At 40.0% G+C, this 23,177-nt stretch overlaps 1 protein-coding gene across 1 annotated transcript; it reads right to left on the bottom strand.

Moving 5' to 3' along the window:
* Positions 1 to 202: 202 nt before the first annotated feature.
* On the bottom strand, positions 203 to 3,893 carry LOC110787914 (probable E3 ubiquitin ligase complex SCF subunit sconB). The gene is given in 7 exon segments (XM_056832386.1): positions 203 to 459; positions 2,610 to 2,691; positions 2,780 to 2,977; positions 3,062 to 3,113; positions 3,115 to 3,410; positions 3,579 to 3,686; positions 3,783 to 3,893. Coding segments are annotated over 7 exon segments (948 nt in total). The 3' UTR covers positions 203 to 358.
* Between the last annotated feature and the right edge of the window lie 19,284 nt (positions 3,894 to 23,177).

A 23,177-nucleotide genomic window follows, 5' to 3' on the forward strand; every position in this document is an offset into this window, starting at 1 on the left:
CATTTTGTACGCTGCAACAAGTCTTGATTTTTGCCTAATTTTACACACTTGTTGCAGCGAACAAGTATATGCCCCCTGCAACAAAGCTGTGCTTTTGGCGGGAAAATTTTAGTTTTATTTATCTATACCTAGGGTGTCTTGCACCAAATATAGGAACCTGTCAACAACAATAAATAAAATATCGTAACCTGTAGAACAAATATAAAAAATAATAACTGGTGTTTTGTATACATATATATATATCCCAAAACCAAAGTGCACGTACTACATTCAAATATACGTTCCAATTTCAATGTACGCATACATTTTAATGTAAACGATTGTTCTATAACAACTAAACCACCTCGATCAAGCGCGCTCAAGCCAATAGTAAATACTTGCGGGTAAAACACTTAGCCGGTTGCTCACGAACCACATCAATTTCCTCACTAGTATAGGCGCATTCCTCGGAGTGTAGACCTTTACAAAAACAGAAATTTCAACTAAGCATTAGATTAAATTCAAATTAAATATCACACTTTAACATTCAAGCAACTAATAACAATGTCCTAATAGTCTTGGAAACTTAAAGCTAAGCATATTAATCATGTAAAAGGTATAAAATGAATTCTTAGGTTATGTAGCTCAAATTTGGGAGCGAAAATGTCATTTTAGCCTAAATAAAACCTATAACGACCCAATGAGCCTTAAATGTGCGTAAATAGATTGGAATGAGTCTTAGAAAGTTAAAACTATGCATATTAAACATGTAAAAAGTTTAAAATGAGTCATTAGGTTCTTTAGTTCAAAGTTGGGAGCGAAAATGTCAATCCAGCCTAAATAAGACCTATAACGACCCAATGAACCTTAAATGTGCATAAATAGATTGGAACGAGTCTTGGAAACTTAAAGCTAAGTATATTAATCATTTAAAAGGTTTAAAATGAGTCCTTAGGTTCTTTATTTCAAATTTGGGAGAGAAAATGCTCATTTTAGCCTAAATATGGCCAATAACGACCAAACAAACCTTAAATGTGCATAAATAGATTGGAATAAGTCTTGGAAACTTCAAACTAAGCATATTAATCATGTAAAGGGTTTAAAATGAGTCTTTAGGTTCTTTAGTTCAAGATTAGGAGCGAAAATGTCTCATTTTAGCCTAAATATGACCTATAACGACCAAACAAGTCTCAAATGTGCATAATAGATCGGATTGATTTTTGAAAAGTTAAAAATAATCATATGAATCATGTAATAAGTTTGAAATTATTTTTTAGGTTTGTTAGTTCAAAGTTGGGAGCGAAAATGTCATATTAGCCTAAATATGACCTATAATGGCCAAACAAGTCTCAAATGTGCATAAATAGATTGGATTGAGTCTTGGAAATTTAAAACTAATCATATGAATCATGTAGTAAGTTCGAAATGAGTTCTTAGGTTCGTTAGTTCAAAGTTGGGAGCTTGGGAGCTAAAATGCCTCATTTTAGCCTAAACATGACCTATAACGACCAAACAAGTCTCAAATGTTCATAAATCGATTGGATTGAGTCTTGGAAACTTAAAAAAATCATATTAATCATGTAATAAGTTGGAAGTGAGTCCTTAGGTTCGTTAGTTCAAAGTTGTGAACGAAAACGTCATTTTAGCCTAAATATGACCTATAATGGCCAAACAAGTCTCAAACGTGCATAAATAGATTGGATTGAATCTTGGAAACATAAAAATAATCATATTAATCATGTAATAAGTTAACTCTATATATGTCATTTTAGCTCTATATATGACCTATAACAACCCAACGAACCTTAAATGTGCATAAATAGGTTCGAATGAGATTTAGAAACTTAAAACTATGCATATTAGTCATGTAACAAGAATCAAATGAGTCCTTAGGTTCTTTAGTTCAAAGTTGGGAGCGAAAATGTCATTTTAGCTCTATATATGACCTATAACGACCCAACGAGCCATAAATGTGCATAAATAGGTTCGAATGAGTTTTAGAAACTTAAAACTATGCATATTAGTCATGTAATAAGAATCAAATGAGTCCTTAGGTTCTTTAGTTCAAAGTTGGGAGCGAAAATGTCATTTTAGCTCTATATATGACCTATAACGACCCAACGAGCCATAAATGTGCATAAATAGGTTCGAATGAGTTTTAGAAACTTAAAACTATGCATATTAGTCATGTAATAAGAATCAAATGAGTCCTTAGGTTCTTTAGTTCAAAGTTGGGAGCGAAAATGTCATTTTAGCTCAATATATGACCTATAACGACCCAACCATGCCACCTATTCCCTTGACACGCCGGATTTACTGTTTTCCCGGCGGATTTTGGTTGTTTAGGTAGTCAAATTTCAGATTTGTCGCTGGAGTGAGACTTAGTGAGAGAGGTGAGATCTTAGAGATAGGTTACCCATACAATATTTTATATCAAATTGCATTCACTTTATCTCTGTTGTTGAATGTAACGTATTTAAACAAATTCAGTTTTTGAGTGGCAACTTCCATAAACTTTACCATAATTCCATCCCAAGATGACAGTTATAAACTTGTAATGAGATGCTACTATAAGTTCCCATTTTGCACGCATCACTTTTACTACAGTTTACCAAGAGAAAAGATCTTACCTCCTATGACATCTAAGGGTGTAACTCTTGCTTCATGTCCTGACAATGTCCTGATAAGCTTGAAGTCTCGAGATGACCATACCTGATGAAATAGGGCAAAATGATACAAAACACTCCTTGTAACTTAACAAAACAGACTACTGAGAGTAATTGAGTGCCAAGTCTCATACCTTAACAGTTGTATCATATGAAGCAGTGACCAAATAATATCCCTCCTGAGGCTCAAATTTGACCTGTGAAATAAGCTTTGAATGGGCAGGAATTATGTACAATGACTTTTTCTTTCTCAAGTCCCAAATCCGACAAGTGTTATCCTCAGAACCAGTGGCCAAATGATAGCCATTAGGAGAGAAATCAACTCCATAAACCTGAGAGGAAAAAGAAAAAACCTGAGTCAACAATCAGGGTTAGCATCACAAAAATAAATGTTAATGACTAGAGAAGAAATTTACAGGTTTGATGTGGCCTTCCAAAGCAAGAATACTTCTCAGATGGATGGAAGGCAATACGAGCTAGGCGGTCTAAATGACCTTCAAATGTTCTCAATAAAGTGCCATCTGTGTTCCACAACTTTGCAGTACGATCAGCTGAGGCAGTTGCTACATTGTCACTTACAGGAGAAAATGCAACATATACTCCATATCTTGGCAACCCCACTAACAGAGCTAAAGAAACAAAACAAGCAATAAACAGACCATTAGTACTCCCCTTCAAAAATGACAAACCAGTCTCATAATTTAGGGCAATGGCCCCGCAATCATGGCTAATTGAATGCACAGTTAAGCACCATGCTCTCCATATCTTGACAGATACAACAGATTAGTCAGCTCAATTGTCGATCTAACTCTCATAATTTATAAATCAAGTTGGACAAATCAACATACACGAATCTCATAATAGCATAACAGGAGACATAATCAGAAGATGGATCTAGTGTTGCTGGACTCAAAACACTCAATCCACCCCCACCCCCGCCCCGGCCCCGGCCAGAACAAAAACAAAAAAGACAAAGACAAAAACAAAGGAAATACACTGCATATCGTGTGCACATGAAGAAGTAAACAAACCACCAATCAGCTACCAAGCTCATCATACAACAAAACAGTAATCAAGAAATGCCAAAACAAACAAAAAATTGGTTGAATGAGATGTACTTACCTACCAAAATCTCACAGCTGGTTTCCCATATGAGGACTTTATACAGAACTTTTTTACATTCTGAGGTACTGACTTGATTGTTGTACGAACACGTCCGGATACATTATCCCCAAACTTTGGTTTCATTGAAGTGATCCATTCTCCATGATTTGTTTTAAACTCATACCTGATAGAGATTTTAGCAAGTCAGAATAATATACAAGAATCAAACCCCCACAAGTCCATAGATTCCAGTTAATAAAAGTTAAATCTATAGCAGCTAGACCGTCGAATAAGCAAACATCAGTATGCAATTTCATTGTAATTCAAAATAAAAAATACAAATTCCTTTCTCCTAAGAAGCCTGCGGGCATTAACAATCAGTATTACTTAAACACCTAAGTACCTAATCAAGTCCACATTTCAAGCTAGGACATAAAACATTATCGAGCTATAAGCTAACTTCGAAGGGAAGGCTCAAGGCTCAACAACAATAGATAATCTAGAATGGAAAAAGGCTAAATAAAGTTTGACAAAATGCTCAACCTAAAACAGGTAGAAGCAGCATTCGCTGCAGTTGCGTACCATTCTTCTCAAAAATGGATAACGCCAAATAAAAATTGGAATTTTCAACATACAGGTCTACCAGGAAATAGCAGCTTCAATCTTCCCCCATGAACAACTTGCCACAAAAAAAAAAATTAATATAAATGAACAAACCCTAATTCTGAAAACGAAAATCAAGAGGGAAAGGGAAGAAAGTTACTTGCAGCGGCGAGGATTGACGGAGAAGAGGGTTCGCGAGCAACAATATCACTTGGAACCACCGGCCGAGGAAAGTAGCTTCGTTTTTCGAGCAAGGATGGACTTCATTGGTGGTTTTTCGAGCAGGGAAGGTGGTTTTTTGAGAAAGGGACCACCGGTGAGGAGGCGAGGAAACAGACCCTTGCTGGAGTACCACCGGCAACGGGAGAGACCCAGAGGCGACGGTGACTGGCGAGAACCACCAGCGACGGGCGAGATGCAGGGAACGCTGAGGGAAGAAGAAGGGAGTGGGCGCGTTTGAGATGAAATATTTGGTCTGAATTAACTTTGAAGCCGAAGAAAATTACTAACATGTTATTGCAGGGGGCTTTTACACGTATGCTGCAAAATAAAGGGGTTATTGCAGGGGGCTTTTACTTTGTACGCTGCAAAAAACTCTTTTGCAGAGGGCAATTAATTTGTACGCTGCAACAACCCTTTAAAGGGTTTGACCCACGTTGACCTACTGGTTGTTGAAGCGTATTAATACATGTACGCTGCAACAAGGGGGCTGCAACAGGGGTTTTTTCTACTAGTGATACCTCGTTGATACCAAAGCGAAAAATGTGGTGACTCGGATCCCAAGCCTCCAAAGCAGCATGAATGAAATGCATGTCAAGCTTCACAAACCGGATGGAGACAAGCACCCCAAGATGCATGCCGTCAAGCTCCCTTTTCTCCAGTTTGCCTAACGAACCAAGACAAGAGTTCATTGCATTCTCAAAGGACATAACCATTTGCTTTCTCTTTTGTGAAGAAATAGAAGATAAAGAAGAGGAGAGAAGGATTGGTGCAAGAAATGTAATCCGGAATGCTCCCTATTTATACAAAAACCAGCACTTGTGGTGGTACTTGAAAGGACCACCTGCGCTGGGCGCCAAAGCCTGCGCTAGGCGCAGGGCCTGCAAGAAGGACGAGCTGAACGTCCGCTTTATGACTCCACGTACGCACTCTTCATAGGTTTGGGCAGCTAGATCAGCCCCAATAATTCATGACTGGAGATTCCAAAAGCCGCAAGCCGCGCAATTTTCAAACAGTCCGAATCAGCACTCGGGTAATTTTAGGTCAATTTTGGGTCAGTCTGTTCAAAATTCAAAACATTCTAGTCCTAGATCGGCGTCCTAAGTCGAGTCAGCATATGCATAAGCGAAGTTGAATGTACTTTGATTTGCGCTTTTTCTAACCAAAAAGCCTCAGTCAAAGTGGGGCTTATAGTGGGTATATACACCCGAAAAAATGGGCAAATTTTTGCTAGAGTCAGCAAATGCATGAGGAAAATTTGAATATATTTTGACTTGCGCTTTTTCTGACCAAAAAAACTTAGTCAAAGTGGGGGCTTATAGTGGGTATGTACACCAGAAAAAATGGGCAATTTTTTTCATTTCGCATGCATACACATAGCCACAAATTTCAAATGCACACACAACGCATACGAAATCCAATTCAAACCCTGCAAAATATAAACCATACAATTCCAAATACAAATACAAAATCCAAATATCCATACAAATATCCTCATACAAAAACCCAACAAGGGGAAAGCTGGAACTCGCTACCATGCATGGTCATTCTGAGTCATCAACCACAATCTCAATCACAGGCTCCTTGTTCCTGCTCCGGCTCATGTACCGCTCCAGCTTCTGGTCTAGCTCTGTCCCCGGCGTAGCACGTCCCTGCTCTGAAATATTAAGGGTACCGGAAGGCCGCTGAGTTCCCTGCTGATAGGGAGAATACTGATAAGACTGCGGGGTCGTCATAAACCGACGCTGCATCTCAAAATCATAAGCCTAGCGCCTCCACTCCATCTCATACCAATGAGCCCAAGGCTCTGCACTCCAAGGTTGGGAATTGCTCGCTCCTAAATGGGCACCAGGGGGAGGCGTGAAAGGCATCTGGCTGCCCATACCTCCAACAGAGTACGAATTCCTGCTAGGCTCAGCATAAGTATAGGGGTCATCTCCTCTACTGACATCCGAATGCCTCTGACGAGCACCAACACTACGACCCAGGCCCTGATCTAAGCTCCGCCAGGTCTTCTCTCTCGAAGTACTCACCGGGGGACCCCCGTCTACGGAATCCCTGCGACCTCGACGACGCTCCTATACAAGATTCAAAATTTGTGTATCAGATATCCATATATAAGTTTCAAAAATACAAACACCTCACAGTCAATGAACGCACCTCTCTGTCCCGACCAACAAGCTTTTTGGTTAGATTGACACAATGCCTCTTCAAGGAATCAATCACAAGCATCTAGCGACGTATTCTCGCCCGAGGCGCCTGCATACAAAAGTCAAGATTAATTTCCAGGTACAAAACTACAACCAAATTCAGGAAAGTACAAATGCACGAACAGCTGCATAGTACTCCGGTACGGCACCGTGCGCCATCCGATGTGGGGGAGAGGCCCTCGGAATAGTGACCTCCACCTGCTCTCCATCTGAGTCTACATAGCGGAGAACCCTGTCAGCGTAGGGAACATCCTCAGGGTCAATCGCCTCCTCCTACAAGCACACAAACAATGATCCGATTATACAAAATACAAGAATACAAGAATATAAGAGTACAAGAATACAAAATACAAAATACAAGAATACCAGAATACAAGGATACAAGATTCAAATCCGAAAAAACTCACTAGCGGCACAAAGCGAACGGGTTGAGCAAGTCTCGCCAAGAGATCATCATCGCAACTCCTCTTATCCACAAGTTCTCCCATGTGAGACAAATGGACTAACCCCCAACCTCCATGGCATTCGCATAAAGCCGGGCAACATCGGCAACCTTCGCCAGCATGGACTTCGGAGGATCCATAGGGACGAACCTACCTCCTACATTATGATGAGGAGTCACCCGCTCACCCAGATACCACATGGGGCGGTACACCTCCGGGAACAACACTCGCCGTCTTGATAAGTAATAGGCCCGCATGGTCGAAGCAAGTGTAGGGGCATCCTCAAAAGGGCGCCAAACCACCTACAAGTCAGACAACTCAGACAAATATACAAATACAACAGAGATAATGATCCTTAACAGTACAAACGCATACCTCTCTAACAGGTAAGACCCGCAAAGCCCTGCGGAAGGTCGCTAAAGACACATCCTTGCGCTCCGCTCCTTCCCAAGAGGCAGCAAACGGGTAAGCCGCAACCCTGGGGCGATCCGGCGCCAAGCTCGGAAAATGCTCATACGCCCAAACCTTCAAAGTCAAGTAAGGCATCAGTAAGTCTTATGCATACAAAATTCAACATATAAAGTACAAAATAAAAAATACAAAATACAAGGAGTCCCAAATACCTCCAGCACTCTCCACAAAGCAGCTACACTCGCCGAACTCTCCCGTGCATTTTGGGAGGCGTTCTTCATCTCGTACAAAAGCTGGCCATACGCCAAGCCACCCTAGTTGAGGCTCGGAACAGCCCTCGAGTCGCTCAAAGACATCAGAAAGCCCACCAGCACGCGGCTATTCCTGCCCGGGGCCACTACTCTACCTACAAGAGCTAGAAGGAAAAGTAGAACCCTCTGCTCCGTCGATATGCCGGTCAAACGAAGTCCATCCATGATCACCTCCACAGAAGTATGAGTGTCATCCGTGGTCAAATCAACAGCAAGGCCAATCCAGTCCCTGACACCCTCCGACTGCCATTTCAAGTCGGGATCAAAAGCCACCTCCCTCTCAGAAAAAGGGAGGCCAATAATCATGGCGAACTCGAAAGGGATAGTAGTGATCTCCCCCCAAACCATGTGAAAGGTGTTGGTGGTATCCCACCACCGCTCCAACAGGGCCTGTATCCGGGCTTTGATGCGCACCTTCCCTCGGAAGCCTCTCATAGCCTCCCAGAAAGGAGCCAAGCCCGTCTAACTCCAGATTGCTTGAGTCTCCTCGGCACTAAAAATAGTCGGATAAATGGTCCAAAGATCTTTCAAAGACCAAAAGGTGCGCATCGCCTCCCTATCAGTCTGCAAAAAGGGTGGGTCAGTCCAAACCTATAGAAGTTCAAGAAGCAGGTTCAAAACACAGTACAAAACCTACCAAGCCAGCGCGTGGCCGCTGAGACAGATGAAACTCGGGACGAAATGCAAGGTGAGTGTGCTCCTACAAGAGCACGGCAAGGGGGTTTAAACAGCCCATCCTTGCGTTGGGCGCGGGACCCTGTGCCAGGCGCAGACCCTGACCATGCGCGGAAGAATCTACATGTGGTCCTCCGTGCTGATTGGGCATACTTTGCTGCTACGGTTTTCTGCACTAGGCATCAAACATCAAATCATGCTACCTTCCGATGAATACTGGTATACATCTGTTTCTCCAACATTAACAGGTAAATATCTCAAGCATACAAAGTCCGAAAAATAAAAGGATTCAGGCGTTCAACTCCAAACGGACCCAAGCTCCAGGAAAGTCAGCCAAAATTTTGAATTTTAAGAGTCAATAAAAAACTCTTTCCCCAGTGGACATATCCCTCAGCGGATCAACTCCGGGTATTCAAAAAATAAAAATTTCAAATTTTAAATTTCAAGATTCAAAATTTTCGATGACAAGGTCCGTTCTAAACCAAATCCAGAAAAGCAGTACAAGTACAAATCAGAGTCGTCACAACCGCACTGAGGTAGACTCTATCCTTTTTCCTAACGCTTGTCTTGTGCAGGTACCATCGTACAAAGAATGGTCTTGATTGCAGAACATCTTGACCGTTCTCCGTCCCTATTCAAAAACTTTGACTATCGCTTTCCTAACAGAACGCTCAGTCAAAGTGGGGGCTTCTGTAGACACCAAAATCGTGTCTCCCCTAATGGGATGATGACGATACTAATTATTATCCTAACTAGGTGGTTGTTGCAACTCCTTGCGGAAGTCCCAATTGCTAAAATGTATTCCAAAATCCAAAATCCAAAGTCCAATTCCCGAGCCCGTTCCCATTACGGAACTCGGTACAAAATTCAATTTCCAAAAATCAATTTCAAAATCCAAACACAATCTCACCCAATAGGCCTCTCCATTGGCTTTACAAGGCCTTTTCCAGTCAAAATGACATTAAGCAACCCAAATTCGGTTGCCGACTCATAAAACCGAGCATGCCGGGCCCCGACTGGTAAAACCGAGTCCAAACACGCTTTCGAATTTCAAAACGGCTTGTTTTTAGATGCAAATCAAGCCTTAATCCTTAAGCAATCACTACGTGTGAATTTCGTACCAGTCGTACAAAGATACATCCATATTGAAGGAAATAATGCCCTTGGTCCAAGTATGCATTCTATGTTAAGTCTAATAAATGCGGTTCAGTATTAATTAACAAGTTAATAATTCAGTGAGATCAAGTGAGCTGAATGCCTAGCTAGAGGCCGCTTCAGTTCAAGTGGAATTAATGATATTAATCCACAGCTTACTCTTGACTGAACCCGTAGGGTCACACAAATAGTACGTAAACGGATCAAGTAATTAATGGCATTAAATACTCCAACTATGGATATTCGGAATCGACGGATCTTGGTTTCAGTGGGAGTTGAGATCGTCACAGGCAAGAAATGAATACTCCGGAAACGATGATATTGCCGGAAACGGAAATATGGATCGTATCGGAAACATAAATATTATCCAAGTCGTAGATGTTGCCGGAAACGGAAACATGGTACGTATCGGGAAATATTATCGGAAATGGAAATATTGCCGGAATCGGAAATATTGCCGGAAACGGAAATATTGTCTGAATCGGAAATATTATCGGAATCGGAAAATAATTCCGAAAACGGAAATATTAAATATTTGTTCGAAACGGAAATTAATTCCGGAATCGAAAATATTAAATATTGTTCGTATCGGAAATATATTCCGGAATCGGGAATTTAATCGGAAGCGTATCGTACGAATAAGCATCAGACGAGGCCTGCCGGACGAGGGCCCAGCACGAAGCCAGGCCATCGCCCAGCAAGCCAAGCGCGCCACACGAACAGCCAAGGCCACGCCAGGCCCAGCGCAAGGCCAGGCCCAGCAGGCCGTGGCAGCGCGCACAGCGCGCGCAGCTGCGAGCAGTGGGCTGCGAGCATTGCTGCAGCTCGCGTGGGCTTGTAGCTCGCGTGGGCCGTGCGGCCGTGTGGGCTGTGCGCGGGCATGGCCTGCACGCTTGCGGGTCATGCTCGCGTAAGTGTTTGTGTTCGCATACGAAACCTAAAACGTGCAGAATTCGTTTAATGATTAAATTCCTAATTCTATTAGATAAATTAATTAAATAAGAGTTTTATTATAATTCTAATTTAATTAATTCGTATCCTAATAGGATTCCAATTCTCTTTCCATACCCCTATAAATATGTGGCCTGGGTTCACAATTTATGACGAGTTATTCAAGTATTCAAAGTGAGTTTTTGAGAGAAAAATTTAGTCACACATCTTGCTCAAAAGTGCCGAAAATTTATAGTACCTTAAGGGCGATCCTAGTTGGTCAAGCTTAAGGCGGATACGGACGTGCTGTGGACTATCTACGGAGGGACGACACTTGGAGTCCTAAAGACTTGTTGTTGTTCGGTTCGGGCGCAGCTAGGGAAGGCACGCAACAAAGTGTATGCATCTAAACTATGCTAAATGATTATGTGTAAATAATATGCTTTCCTGGCTTTATGGTTTTTCCGCATGATTTATGAATTGTCATATGTATCATAACCTAACAGTGGTATCACGAGCCTCTTATTATTTTCATAATCTAAATTGCATGAACATGGTTAAATATTACAAATTTGCAAGAATTAAAAGGGGTGATTAATTTTCGTAATTGTTAATTAATTGCAAATTGCGTTTATTTAATTATACGTACGCAGTTTTTCGGCAGTTTCTTCGTTACTCATCCAAATCGAGTGATTTTTGTGTCAATTCCGCATGTAAAAGGCATTCTAAAATTTTGACAAAAATAATTTTTTTCTGCCGAACCCAGAATTCTCAAATTCGAAGCCGAACTATGACGTTTCGAAGGTTTTAGTTTTTCGAATGCAAAATTTCGTAAATTTAAGATGTTAAATTAAATATTTGCGATTCTTGTTGATAAATCTTGAATTTTTGATTGACCTACTGTATATGTTTAACAAGTTTGAATGCCTAGCCTTGTTAATTATGCAATCTAATTTGTAATTATGATTAATTAGTTGAAAATTAGAATAATTTAGAATTAATTTGATTTTCATAATTAATTATAATTTAATTAGAAACCTATGATTAAAAACCACCATAAAAATTGTAAATTTATGATAAATTTTAAATTTTTATGACCTAGGCTTGAATCCATGATAATCGGAAATCAATTGAATAATAAATTTTCGATTTTTTCGCCCTAAAATTATGAAATTAATATTAATTTATTAATTTGTCATTAATTTTAAACATAAATTTTAAATTTTTATGCGATTCGTTCATATAACTTGCACGCACAAAGCAATGGACGCTTCGTGTTACCCTTAAGGGGTGTTGTATAGTGCGGGCATGCGACGACGAGCAAGGGAGCTCGTCGCCCGTGCGGCACGAATGCAATGAGCAAGGGCATGGTGCACGAGCACAAGGCAGCAGCCCTGCCTTGTGTCGTGGGCCACGAGCTATGGACGAATGGGCATGGGCGAAGGCAAGGCACGGCAGTCGCGTGTGGGCAGCAAGCGAGCTGCGCCACAACGCGCACTGCCTCGCGCAAGCGCGCGCAGCCTCGCGTGCAGCGAGCGCAAGCTCGCGTGCCACGAGCGCTGCGCCCAGCATCGATCGCGCACAGCGAGCGATGGCTCGCGTGCATCGAGCGCTGGAGCGCGCGCAGCAAGCGCTGGCGAGCGCGCACAGCGAGCGATGGCGAGCGCGCACAGCGAGCGATGGCTCGCGTGCATCGAGCGCTGGCGCGCGCGCAGCGATCACCAACTTGTGCGATGGCTTGCGATGGGTAGATGCAGCAGCTATGCAACGAGTGCATGGGCTGCGCGCACATGGCCAGCGATGGCTGTGTGCGTGTGGCCCATGGGCGTGCGATGCGTAGGGTGTTTGCATTATGATTAGATCGTTTTGAATGTTTAAATTGAAATTTTCAGTTTACGTAATTTTAATTAATTTTAAAATTAATAATTTAAATTATTTTCTTGGATTTTAATTTTGAATATTGTAATTATAATAAATTTTATTTATTCTAATTATTTTACTAAAATTAAAATCATGAATTAATTTAAATACGACTGAAATCAAATTAAAATTTTTGGATTCAATTATAAATTTATATGGGCTTTAAATTTTAATTAAATTTGTATGTTTCCGGTTAGACTTGAAATACATTTTTATGTTTAAAATTAGTAAAGCATATGAATTTATTGGTTTAAGTGGGAGCGCTTTTTAGTCATAAACTCTTGATTAGGTCTACGAATCCTTAAGGTTAAAACAACTTGATTAGAATTAATAAGGACTGAATAATTGGTAGATTATTGGTGCCCTTGATTAATTGCTGCAAATGTTTACGTGATGCATAATGTGTTTTACTAACCAGCTATGTGGGCCATTCATGATAATGAATGGGTGAATGGTATATATTGTATATGTACTATTTTGCAGGTTATGAAGTGACTAGTATGGCCCAAATAGGATAGAAAATATGGTCTGCGTAACATTAATTTGAATGTAATTGGTCTAAAGTACCAAAGTTGTTTTTCAATTCAAATATGGTCTGCGTACCATCAAATAGTTGTAATTAGTTTTAATTATAGCTTATCCTATTTGAAGAAAATGGTGCCTCCCACGGAGATTTTCAGACGGACTTTGAAGTCAAAGCTTCAAGATGAAGTCGGGCCATACTAGATCACATTTATCTTATGCATGCTTTAAGTTATTTATTGCTTTAAATATGTCTTAATTATGCATAAGATTGTGGCTTGATTATGTTGCATGATTAAGGATTTTAGTTCACTTAAAATCTAACCAACATAGTAAGAGCCTTAAGTTCCAAACTTAAAAATTGAGTTAAAAGGTGCCATGCCAAAATATACACTTGCTTGGATATCCTTTACATCAATCTAGTAATAGTTTTCGCTCAGCGAGGTGTTACTTATTGGTCCTAAAGGGGCAAGGTACACAAATAATTGTGAGTACATGTTAGTTTTGGTGAAACTCAACGATATAAGTAAGGAGTCCTTTTATGTCGTGGCAAAATCGATAGGTTTACCTAATAAGTTCTTAGACGTACCTATCAACCAAGAATAGTTTCTAGACTATTAGCAAAAGGCTTTTTCTTACCTAAGATGTTTTAGGATTAAGTCGACAAACTGTGCTTAGTTCTTCAATGATTTTAGGATCTTGGAATCATTTTATTCACACCTGCCGGAACACATAACTTGAATAAAATACTTAATAAACATTGAATTATGCATGTATGCTAGAATTTAAGTTTATTAAGAATAACTGTGAATGGTTATTTATTTGTTTATTCTTTTCAATTGTAGTTTTTAATATGGCAAACAACAATTCATTCAACATTCGATCAATTCTCGAAAAGGAGAAGTTGAACGGGAAAAACTTCCTTGACTGGCAAAGGAACTTGCAAATAGTTCTTATGCAGGAAGAAAAGGAGTATGTCCTAGATGAGGCGATGCCAGAAGCCGCAGGCGACGGGGTCACTCAGGCAGCCCTCAATCGTTGGATTGATGCCAACAAGGATGTGAAATGTCTAATGCTCGCCACCATGAGTGCGGATCTGCAGAAAACGTTCATCAACTCAGATGCTTTCACAATCATCAGTGAGTTGAAGAACATGTTCCAAGATCTGGCTCGAGTCGAAAGATTCGAGACTCATAGGCAAATTCTTGAGACCAAGCTTAAGAAAGGCGAGCCCGTAAGTCCACATGTTCTCAAATGATTGGACTCATTGAGAATATGAGTCGGCTGGATCAGCAATTTTCTCAGGAAATGGCTGTATACACCATCCTCCATTCTCTTCATAGCGGGTATGATCAGTTCAAACTGAACTACAGTATGAATAGTCTGGACAAAACGCTCACTGAGCTTCACGGTATGCTGAAGACCGCTGAAAAGACGCTCAAAAGTGATAAGCAGGATGTGCTTATGGTGCGTGGGGGCAAGTTCAAGAAATCTGGAAAGAAGAGGAATGCTAAGAAAGGTGGCAACAAGGCCAGCCCAACTAAGCAAACTGGCGCCAAATCTGTAAAGAGGAAGGTCAGTCAACCCACTTCTGAATCCGAATGCTTCTACTGCAAGAAGAAGGGGCATTGGAAGAGAGATTGCTTGAAGCTAAAGGAAGATCAGAAGAACGGAACAGTCGTTCCATCTTCAGGTATTTTCGTTATAGACTGTATACTTGCTAATTCAACTTCTTGGGTATTAGATACAGGTTGTGGCTCACACTTATGTTCCAATCCACAGGGACTAAGAAGAAGTAGAAAGTTAAGCAAGGGTGAAGTCGACCTACGAGTGGGAAATGGAGCACGGATTGCTGCAATAGCTGTAGGAACTTACTTTTTGTCGTTGCCCTCCGCGCTAGTTTTGGAACTGGAAGAATGTTTCCATGTTCCAAGTCTTACTAAAAACATCATTTCAGTTTCTTGCTTAGATGCTAAGGGATTTTCCTTTTTAATAAAAGACAATAGTTGTTCGTTTTATTTTAAAGAGATGTTTTATGGATCTGCTAGATTAGTCAATGGACTTTATTTATTAGATCACGACAAACAAGTATATAACATAAATACCAAAAAGGTCAAAAAGGATGATTCAGATCTCACCTATCTGTGGCATTGTCGATTAGGCCATATAAACTTGAAACGCTTAGAAAGACTTCAAAAGGAAGGAATTCTAGAACCATTTGACTTAGAGGATTATGGTAAATGCGAATCATGTTTACTTGGCAAAATGACAAAGCAACCTTTCTCTAAAGTTGGAGAAAGAGCAAATGAACTATTGGGTTTAATCCATACAGATGTATGTGGACCAATGAGTACAAATGCTAGAGGTGGTTTCAGCTACTTTATCACTTTCACTGATGACTTCAGTAGATATGGTTATGTCTACCTAATGAAGCATAAGTATGAATCCTTTGACAAATTCAAGGAATTTCAGAGTGAAGTAGAGAATCAATTAGGCAAGAAGATTAAGGCACTGCGGTCTGATAGAGGCGGTGAATATCTGAGCTATGAATTTGATGACCATCTGAAAGAATGTGGAAGTCTATCAGAATTGACTCCTCCTGGAACACCACATTGGAACGGTGTGTCGGAACGGAGGAACAGAACCTTGCTAGACATGGTCAGGTCAATGATGGGTCAGGCCAAACTTCCATTAGAATTTTGGGGACATGCACTAAATACAGCTGCACTCACTATAAATAGAGCTCCGTCTAAAGCTGTCGAAAAGACTCCATACGAATTATGGTTTGGAAAGCCTCCAAGTGTGTCTTTTCTTAAGATTTGGGGATGTGAAGTATACGTCAAACGATTAATTTCAGACAAACTTCATCCAAAATCTGACAAATGTATCCTTGTGGGCTATCCAAAGGAAACAAAGGGGTATTACTTCTACAATACATCTGAGAACAAGGTGTTTGTTGCTCGAGATGGTGTCTTTTTGGAGAAAGATCACATTTCCAAAATGACAAGTGGGAGAAAAGTAGACCTCGAAGAAATTCGAGTCGAACAACAAACTCTAGAGAATGCTCAAGATGACATTCAGGATGAAACTCAGAGATCTTTAGAAGAATCTGGTGAGAATCATGGTCAATCTAGAAATGTTACCCCGCGTAGATCGCAAAGATATAGATCTCAACCGGAAAGGTACTTAGGTATTCTGACGAACGAGAGTTATGAAGTTCTATTACTTGAAAGTGATGAACCTGCGACTTACAAACAAGCTATGACGAGCCCTAGCTCCAAGCAGTGGCAAGAAGTCATGCAATCTGAATTAGACTCCATGTCTGAAAACCAAGTATGGGATTTGGTCGATTTGCCAGATGGCTACCAAGCCATTGGAAGCAAATGGGTTTTCAAACTGAAAAAGGACAAGGATGGGAAACTTGAAGTTTTCAAAGCTAGATTGGTTGCAAAAGGTTACAGGCAAGTCCACGGTGTTGATTACGATGAAACCTTTTCACCAGTTGCAATGCTAAAGTCTATTCGGATAATGTTAACAATCGCTGCATATTACGATTACGAAATATGGCAGATGGATGTCAAAACTGCTTTCTTAAACGGCGTTTTAACAGAAACTGTGTTTATGACACAGCCTGAAGGTTTTGAGGATCCAAAGAATGCTAAAAAGGTATGCAAGCTAAAGAAGTCAATCTACGGATTGAAGCAGGCATCCAGGAGCTGGAATATACGTTTTGATGAAGCAGTCAGTGACTTTGGTTTCATCAAGAACGCGGACGAATCTTGTGTATACAAGAAGGTCAGTGGGAGCAAAATTTCTTTCCTAGTATTATATGTCGACGACATATTACTTATCGGAAATGACATTCCTATGTTGAACTCTGTCAAGATTTGGCTTGGGAAATGTTTTTCGATGAAAGATCTAGGAGAAGCACAGTACATATTGGGCATCAAGATTTACAGAGATAGATCTAAAAAGATGATTGGACTTAGTCAAAGCACTTATATCAATAAGGTGCTTGATAGGTTCAAGATGGCGGACTCCAAGCGAGGCTACCTACCCATGTCTCATGGAATGACTCTAAGCAAGACTCAGTGCCCAAAAACACTTGATGAGCGTAGACGAATGAATGGGATTCCATATGCATCATTGATTGGTTCAATAATGTATGCTATGATATGTACACGCCCGGATGTTGCGTACGCACTCAGTACTACGAGCAGATACCAGTCAGACCCAGGAGAGGCGCATTGGACTGCTGCCAAGAACATTCTGAAGTACCTGAAAAGGCACAAAGATGACTTCCTGGTCTATGGTGGAGATGATGAATTAATTGTTAAAGGCTATACGACGCAAGTTTCCAAACCGACAAAGATGATTTCAGATCACAGTCTGGGTTTGTCTTCTGCCTCAACGGAGGAGCAGTAAGCTGGAAAAGTGCTAAGCAAAGCACCATTGCGGATTCTACAACTGAAGCGGAGTACATTGCTGCACATGAAGCAGCAAAGGAAGCTATATGGCTAAGGAAGTTCATAGGTGAACTCGGTGTAGTCCCCTCCATTAAAGGACCAATAGCCCTGTATTGTGATAATAACGGAGCTATTGCACAGGCAAAGGAGCCTAGACACCACCAGAGAGTCAAGCATGTACTTCGTAGATTTCACCTTCTACGAGAGTTCGTTGAAAGAAAAGAAGTCGAGATAAGCAAAATTGGTACTGATGACAACATATCATATCCATTAACTAAACCTCTGCCGCAGGCGAAGCACAACTCGCACACTGCAGCTATGGGAATCAAGCATATTGGAGAATGGCTTTGATGTCTCTGTTTAATGTTTTAAAGTTTTAGAGTTTAAATCTTTGTAAAACATTATTGGTTAATCATTCACAATAAATGAAAAGAATTCATTTTTCCATTTAATTTGTGGTTTATTAAATGATGAGTCCCTTCAATTTGACGATATATTCAAGATAGACTGTCAGGACCAGTCCTGTGACTAAGAAATGTCTATCAAGTGAACTTGAATGTCAAAGGTTGAAAATGGTCCCTAGTCGGAGTTTTCTATAAAATTGGACGCATAGAAAACGTTAGACGATTAGAATGCAAGATGACTAGTAGTTCTGTTTCTTGAACTATGTGGACATGGCAATGTCATAATCATTTGCATAGATACTTACTTTGGGAAGACTAGTATCGGACAAGACCTATGAAACTTTACTGTAAGAGATGAAAATCTGTCATAAGTAAATTTCATTAAAATTATTAGACACTAAATCCTCAATACCTGAGTGATTTGAGATTAATTGTTTAAGAACTGGTTGCTTTGACGTTGACCAACCGTCGCACCGTAAAAGGAGGCTATAAAGGCAACGCTCAGGTAATCACCTATCAAACGAAGTCTAATCTCAAGATCACAAGATTGGGATTGTCCTCCCAGAAATCGGGATGAGATGCTTAAAAGTTGTACAAGGCCACTCGGAGAGCTAGAAACTGTGAAATGCATGGCCGTGCTCGGATGAATCATAGGCTATGATTATCTGTTTATTTGATCAGTTGAACTCTGAAACCGAGGAACACCTCTGGACATAATAAGGATGACAACTCTTACCTTATGTTCAAGAGCAAGCATCGAGCGACAAAGGAATTAGGAAATGCACACTTGTCCCTAAGGACAAGTGGGAGACTGAAGGAAATAATGCCCTTGGTCCAAGTATGCATTCTATGTTAAGTCTAATAAATGCGGTTCAGTATTAATTAACAAGTTAATAATTCAGTGTGATCAAGTGAGCTGAATGCCTAGCTAGAGGCCGCTTCAGTTCAAGTGGAATTAATGATATTAATCCACAGCTTACTCTTGACTGAACCCGTAGGGTCACACAAATAGTACATAAACGGATCAAGTATTTAATGGCATTAAATACTCCAACTATGGATATTCGGAATCGACGGATCTTGGTTTCAGTGGGAGCTGAGATCGTCACAGGAAAGAAATGAATACTCCGGAAACGATGATATTGCCAGAAACGGAAATATGGATCGTATCGGAAATATAAATATTATCCAAGTCGTAGATGTTGACGGAAACGGAAACATGGTACGTATCGGGAAATATTATCGGAAATGGAAATATTGCCGGAAACGGAAATATTGTCTGAATTGGAAATATTATCGGAATCGGAAAATAATTCCGAAAACGGAAATATTAAATATTTGTTCGAAACGGAAATTAATTCCGGAATCGAAAATATTAAATATTGTTCGTATCGGAAATATATTCCGGAATCGGGAATTTAATCGGAAGCGTATCGTACGAATAAGCATCGGACGAGGCTTGCCGGACGAGGGCCCAGCACGAAGCCAGGCCATCGCCCAGCAAGCCAAGCGCGCCACATGAACAGCCAAGGCCACGCCAGGCCCAGCGCAAGGCCAGGCCCAGCAGGTCGTGGCAGCGCGCACAGCGCGCGCAGCTGCGAGCAGTGGGCTGCGAGCATTGCTGCAGCTCGCGTGGGCTTGTAGCTCGCGTGGGCCGTGCGGCCGTGTGGGCTGTGCGCGGGCATGGCCTGCACGCTTGCGGGTCATGCTCGCGTAAGTGTTTGTGTTTGCATACGAAACCTAAAACGTGCAGAATTCGTTTAATGATTAAATTCCTAATTCTATTAGATAAATTAATTAAATAAGAGTTTTATTATAATTCTAATTTAATTAATTCGTATCCTAATAGGATTCCAATTCTCTTTCCGTACCCCTATAAATATGTGGCTTGGGTTCACAATTTATGACGAGTTATTCAAGTATTCAAAGTGAGTTTTTGAGAGAAAAATTCAGTCACACATCTTGCTCAAAAGTGCCGAAAATTTATAGTACCTTAAGGGCGATCCTAGTTGGTCAAGCTTAAGGCGGATACGGACGTGTTGTGGACTATCTACGGAGGGACGACACTTGGAGTCCTAAAGACTTGTTCTTGTTCGGTTCGGGCGCAGCTAGGGAAGGCACGCAACAAAGTGTATGCATCTAAACTATGCTAAATGATTATGTGTAAATAATATGCTTTCCTGGCTTTATGGTTTTTCCGCATGATTTATGAATTGTCATATTATCATAACCTAACACATATAAAACAAAGGCAAGGACGACGTTATCGTCCTTGCTTTGGCGGATTTTAAGCCACGTCACCTGCGCCAGGTAGGGATGGCAATGGGTCCAAGACCCGACCCAGATCCGGTTGGACCCGGTCCATTTATAAGGGTCTTGGTCCAAAAAAATTAGACCCTGTGGATCTGGGGCGGATCTGGGTCTTTGTTCAATGGAGCGGGTCTTGGTCTAGGTCCAAGAATTAAAGATCCAGATCCGATCCAGATGCGACCCACATACCCATATATATAATTTTTTTAAAGAATTATTAAAATTTAAATATGATTCAATCTTTACGTGGTAAACTTTATTCAGTTCTTATGATGCTAAACTATTTAAATATTGTTTGACGTGACATATAAATAATAATATTAGAAACTTTAAGTACTTTTGTAATACAAGGCTAATATGATTTTTTTCCTAAACAAAATTAACGAACATTCCATATTTAGAGGTTTTATTAAAGCAACATTACGTTTACATAAAAAAATGGGCGAAAAAATTACGTAATATAAGAAAAATGAGGGACGAATTTTTTTGGAAAACAAATACGCTTAGACCCATTTAGGACCCAGATCCGACCCTAGACCCATTAGACCAAGTGGATCTGGGTCTGGATCTATCTTTTTAAACCCAACGAATCTAGGTTGGATCTGGATCCACCTCTTAAAAAGAGGGTATAGGTCTGAATCCTATCGGACCTGGCCCAGATCCGACCCATTGCCATCCCTAGCACCAGATGCAGCTGTCTTTTGGATTTTAGCCGGTTAATTCTCTATTTAAGCCCTCATTTCCTAAGAATTTGGGGCAGCAAAGGATAAACACATCGTCGTAATTTCAAAATCTACTCTCAAAATCAAAATACAAAATCAAATCCTAAACTACAATTTCCTATACAATTTCAAGCATTTAAGCAATTGGGAGCACTAATCGGAAATCCAACCTAATCCTAAATAGGTAATTCCGAATCCCTACTTAAATCTAAAATGTTTTCTACTCTTCTACCTTTCTAAATGAAAAATCCAATGATGTTATCATTAGGGTTCATACCCTTGCTTAACTAGGAAAAACTATGCCAAATGTGTCATCTTTGGGAGGTATCACTCTTGAAACCCTCTCCAAATGATTGTCCAACACACCATTTCCATTATATCATACAAGATTCAATATTTATTCCAAAAATGATTAGTAAAGTCGACAATTTTACTCTTAAAAGTGTTACTTACAACAATCATACATTTTTACAAAATCAAAACCCTTTCATGATTCAAATACAAGTTATTTATTATATGATTTTTAAGGTTGTTTGTAATCACTTAAACTAGAATCAATGTCAAGTAGTGGAGAACATTAAAGTTGAGATCTTTTTCACGTTAAATTTGGACTTTAAGCATTTAGCCTCCTAAGTTCAAGATTCAATGTTCAAGATTCAATATTTAAGATTCAATTTCCAAAGTTCAATTTTAAGTATCAAAATCTAAGACACTTTGTGATGAGCAACTCATCCTAAAGTTGAGATTTTTAGAATTGAATCTGTGTCGGACGCACTTATTATTAAGTAGTCGATAATACAATTTCAATATCGCACATTTCAATATCGCATTTCAATAGCGCACCTTTCAATACTGCATTTCAATATCGCACATTTTAATATCGCATTTCAATATCGCACCTTTATTCTTGCAATTTCAATTCCGCACTCTTTACTCACCTTATCTTAAGGTGATGTGGTTTTGTACGCACTTTCAATAATTCCTTTACTTATTGCGATGATGCTTTACTTGTTTATTGCTTTCATCACCTCACATGCTAAATCCAGCAATATACAAAAGGTCACATTACGCTTAACGAAGATAATTCTTGGACACACCGGTCTTAAATTATTTTAATTAACTTTAAAGCGAATTGATCACATACAAGTAGAAATTTTCATGTTCTAAATGCATGTTCAAACCAACATAGTGTCATGACTAGGGTTATCCGAAAATGATTCTTGTCGTGTATTCGAATACAATTTTAAAAGCTCGCAAAATAACCACTTCGTTCCCTTGCCCGGATCTCACCCATCCGTTTCTAAGATTCAATGCCTTATCCATGAGAGTCAACTAAGGTCCTCCCAAACCGGACCCTTAAACAATGTTCGGTGGCGACTCTTTCGAAATTCAAAAATCTTCCGAAACCCGTAGGGGATATTCAAAATCCAAATACCTAGCCGGAAAGAGGGAAAAAAACCCCCTACAATAAGGCATAGCCATGATCAACACACACAAACAAATCACGTAATCAGCACAGCTTAGTACTACATACTAAATCAATGAATAAATATCCCTAACATGATACTAATAAAACATAAGTAAGGACCACCAAAACATATTAACTTGAAGACCACGTTTGACTAGACTGGACTAGACTTTTATAACATTAATATTATTTTATTTTTAATAGTCAATGGGCCGAGTTGTCTAACTAGAAGCCTTCACTAAGGAAGACGAGGTACGGGAGCGACTCCGTAACCCAAATGACATGCGATATCGATGAACCTTTGAAATAAAATAGAACGCGGTGATCAATTAGGTCCCAGAAAAAGCCATGGGCTACCACCATGAACCCAAACTCATGATTGTCCGTCACTTCAGACGTGCACAATCTAAAGCTATTGCTATTCAGTTTCACTTTACATGATTTACGAATTAATACTTTGTTATGACTCATCAATCACATAAATGATATAATCCACAAGTATTCACAACTTTTTTATCTTTGAATTAAATAAGTGATCACAAAGATTTCAATCAAGAATTCATTCCAACTTATTCAATCTTTCCTTTATCAATGGTTAACCACCTTTTGCAGGTGTAAAGTATAAACTTACTAAACAAGGACCACGACCCTCATAAAGT

This window comes from Spinacia oleracea, chromosome 6, assembly GCF_020520425.1.
Source record: "Spinacia oleracea cultivar Varoflay chromosome 6, BTI_SOV_V1, whole genome shotgun sequence".
Lineage (NCBI taxonomy): Eukaryota > Viridiplantae > Streptophyta > Magnoliopsida > Caryophyllales > Amaranthaceae > Spinacia > Spinacia oleracea.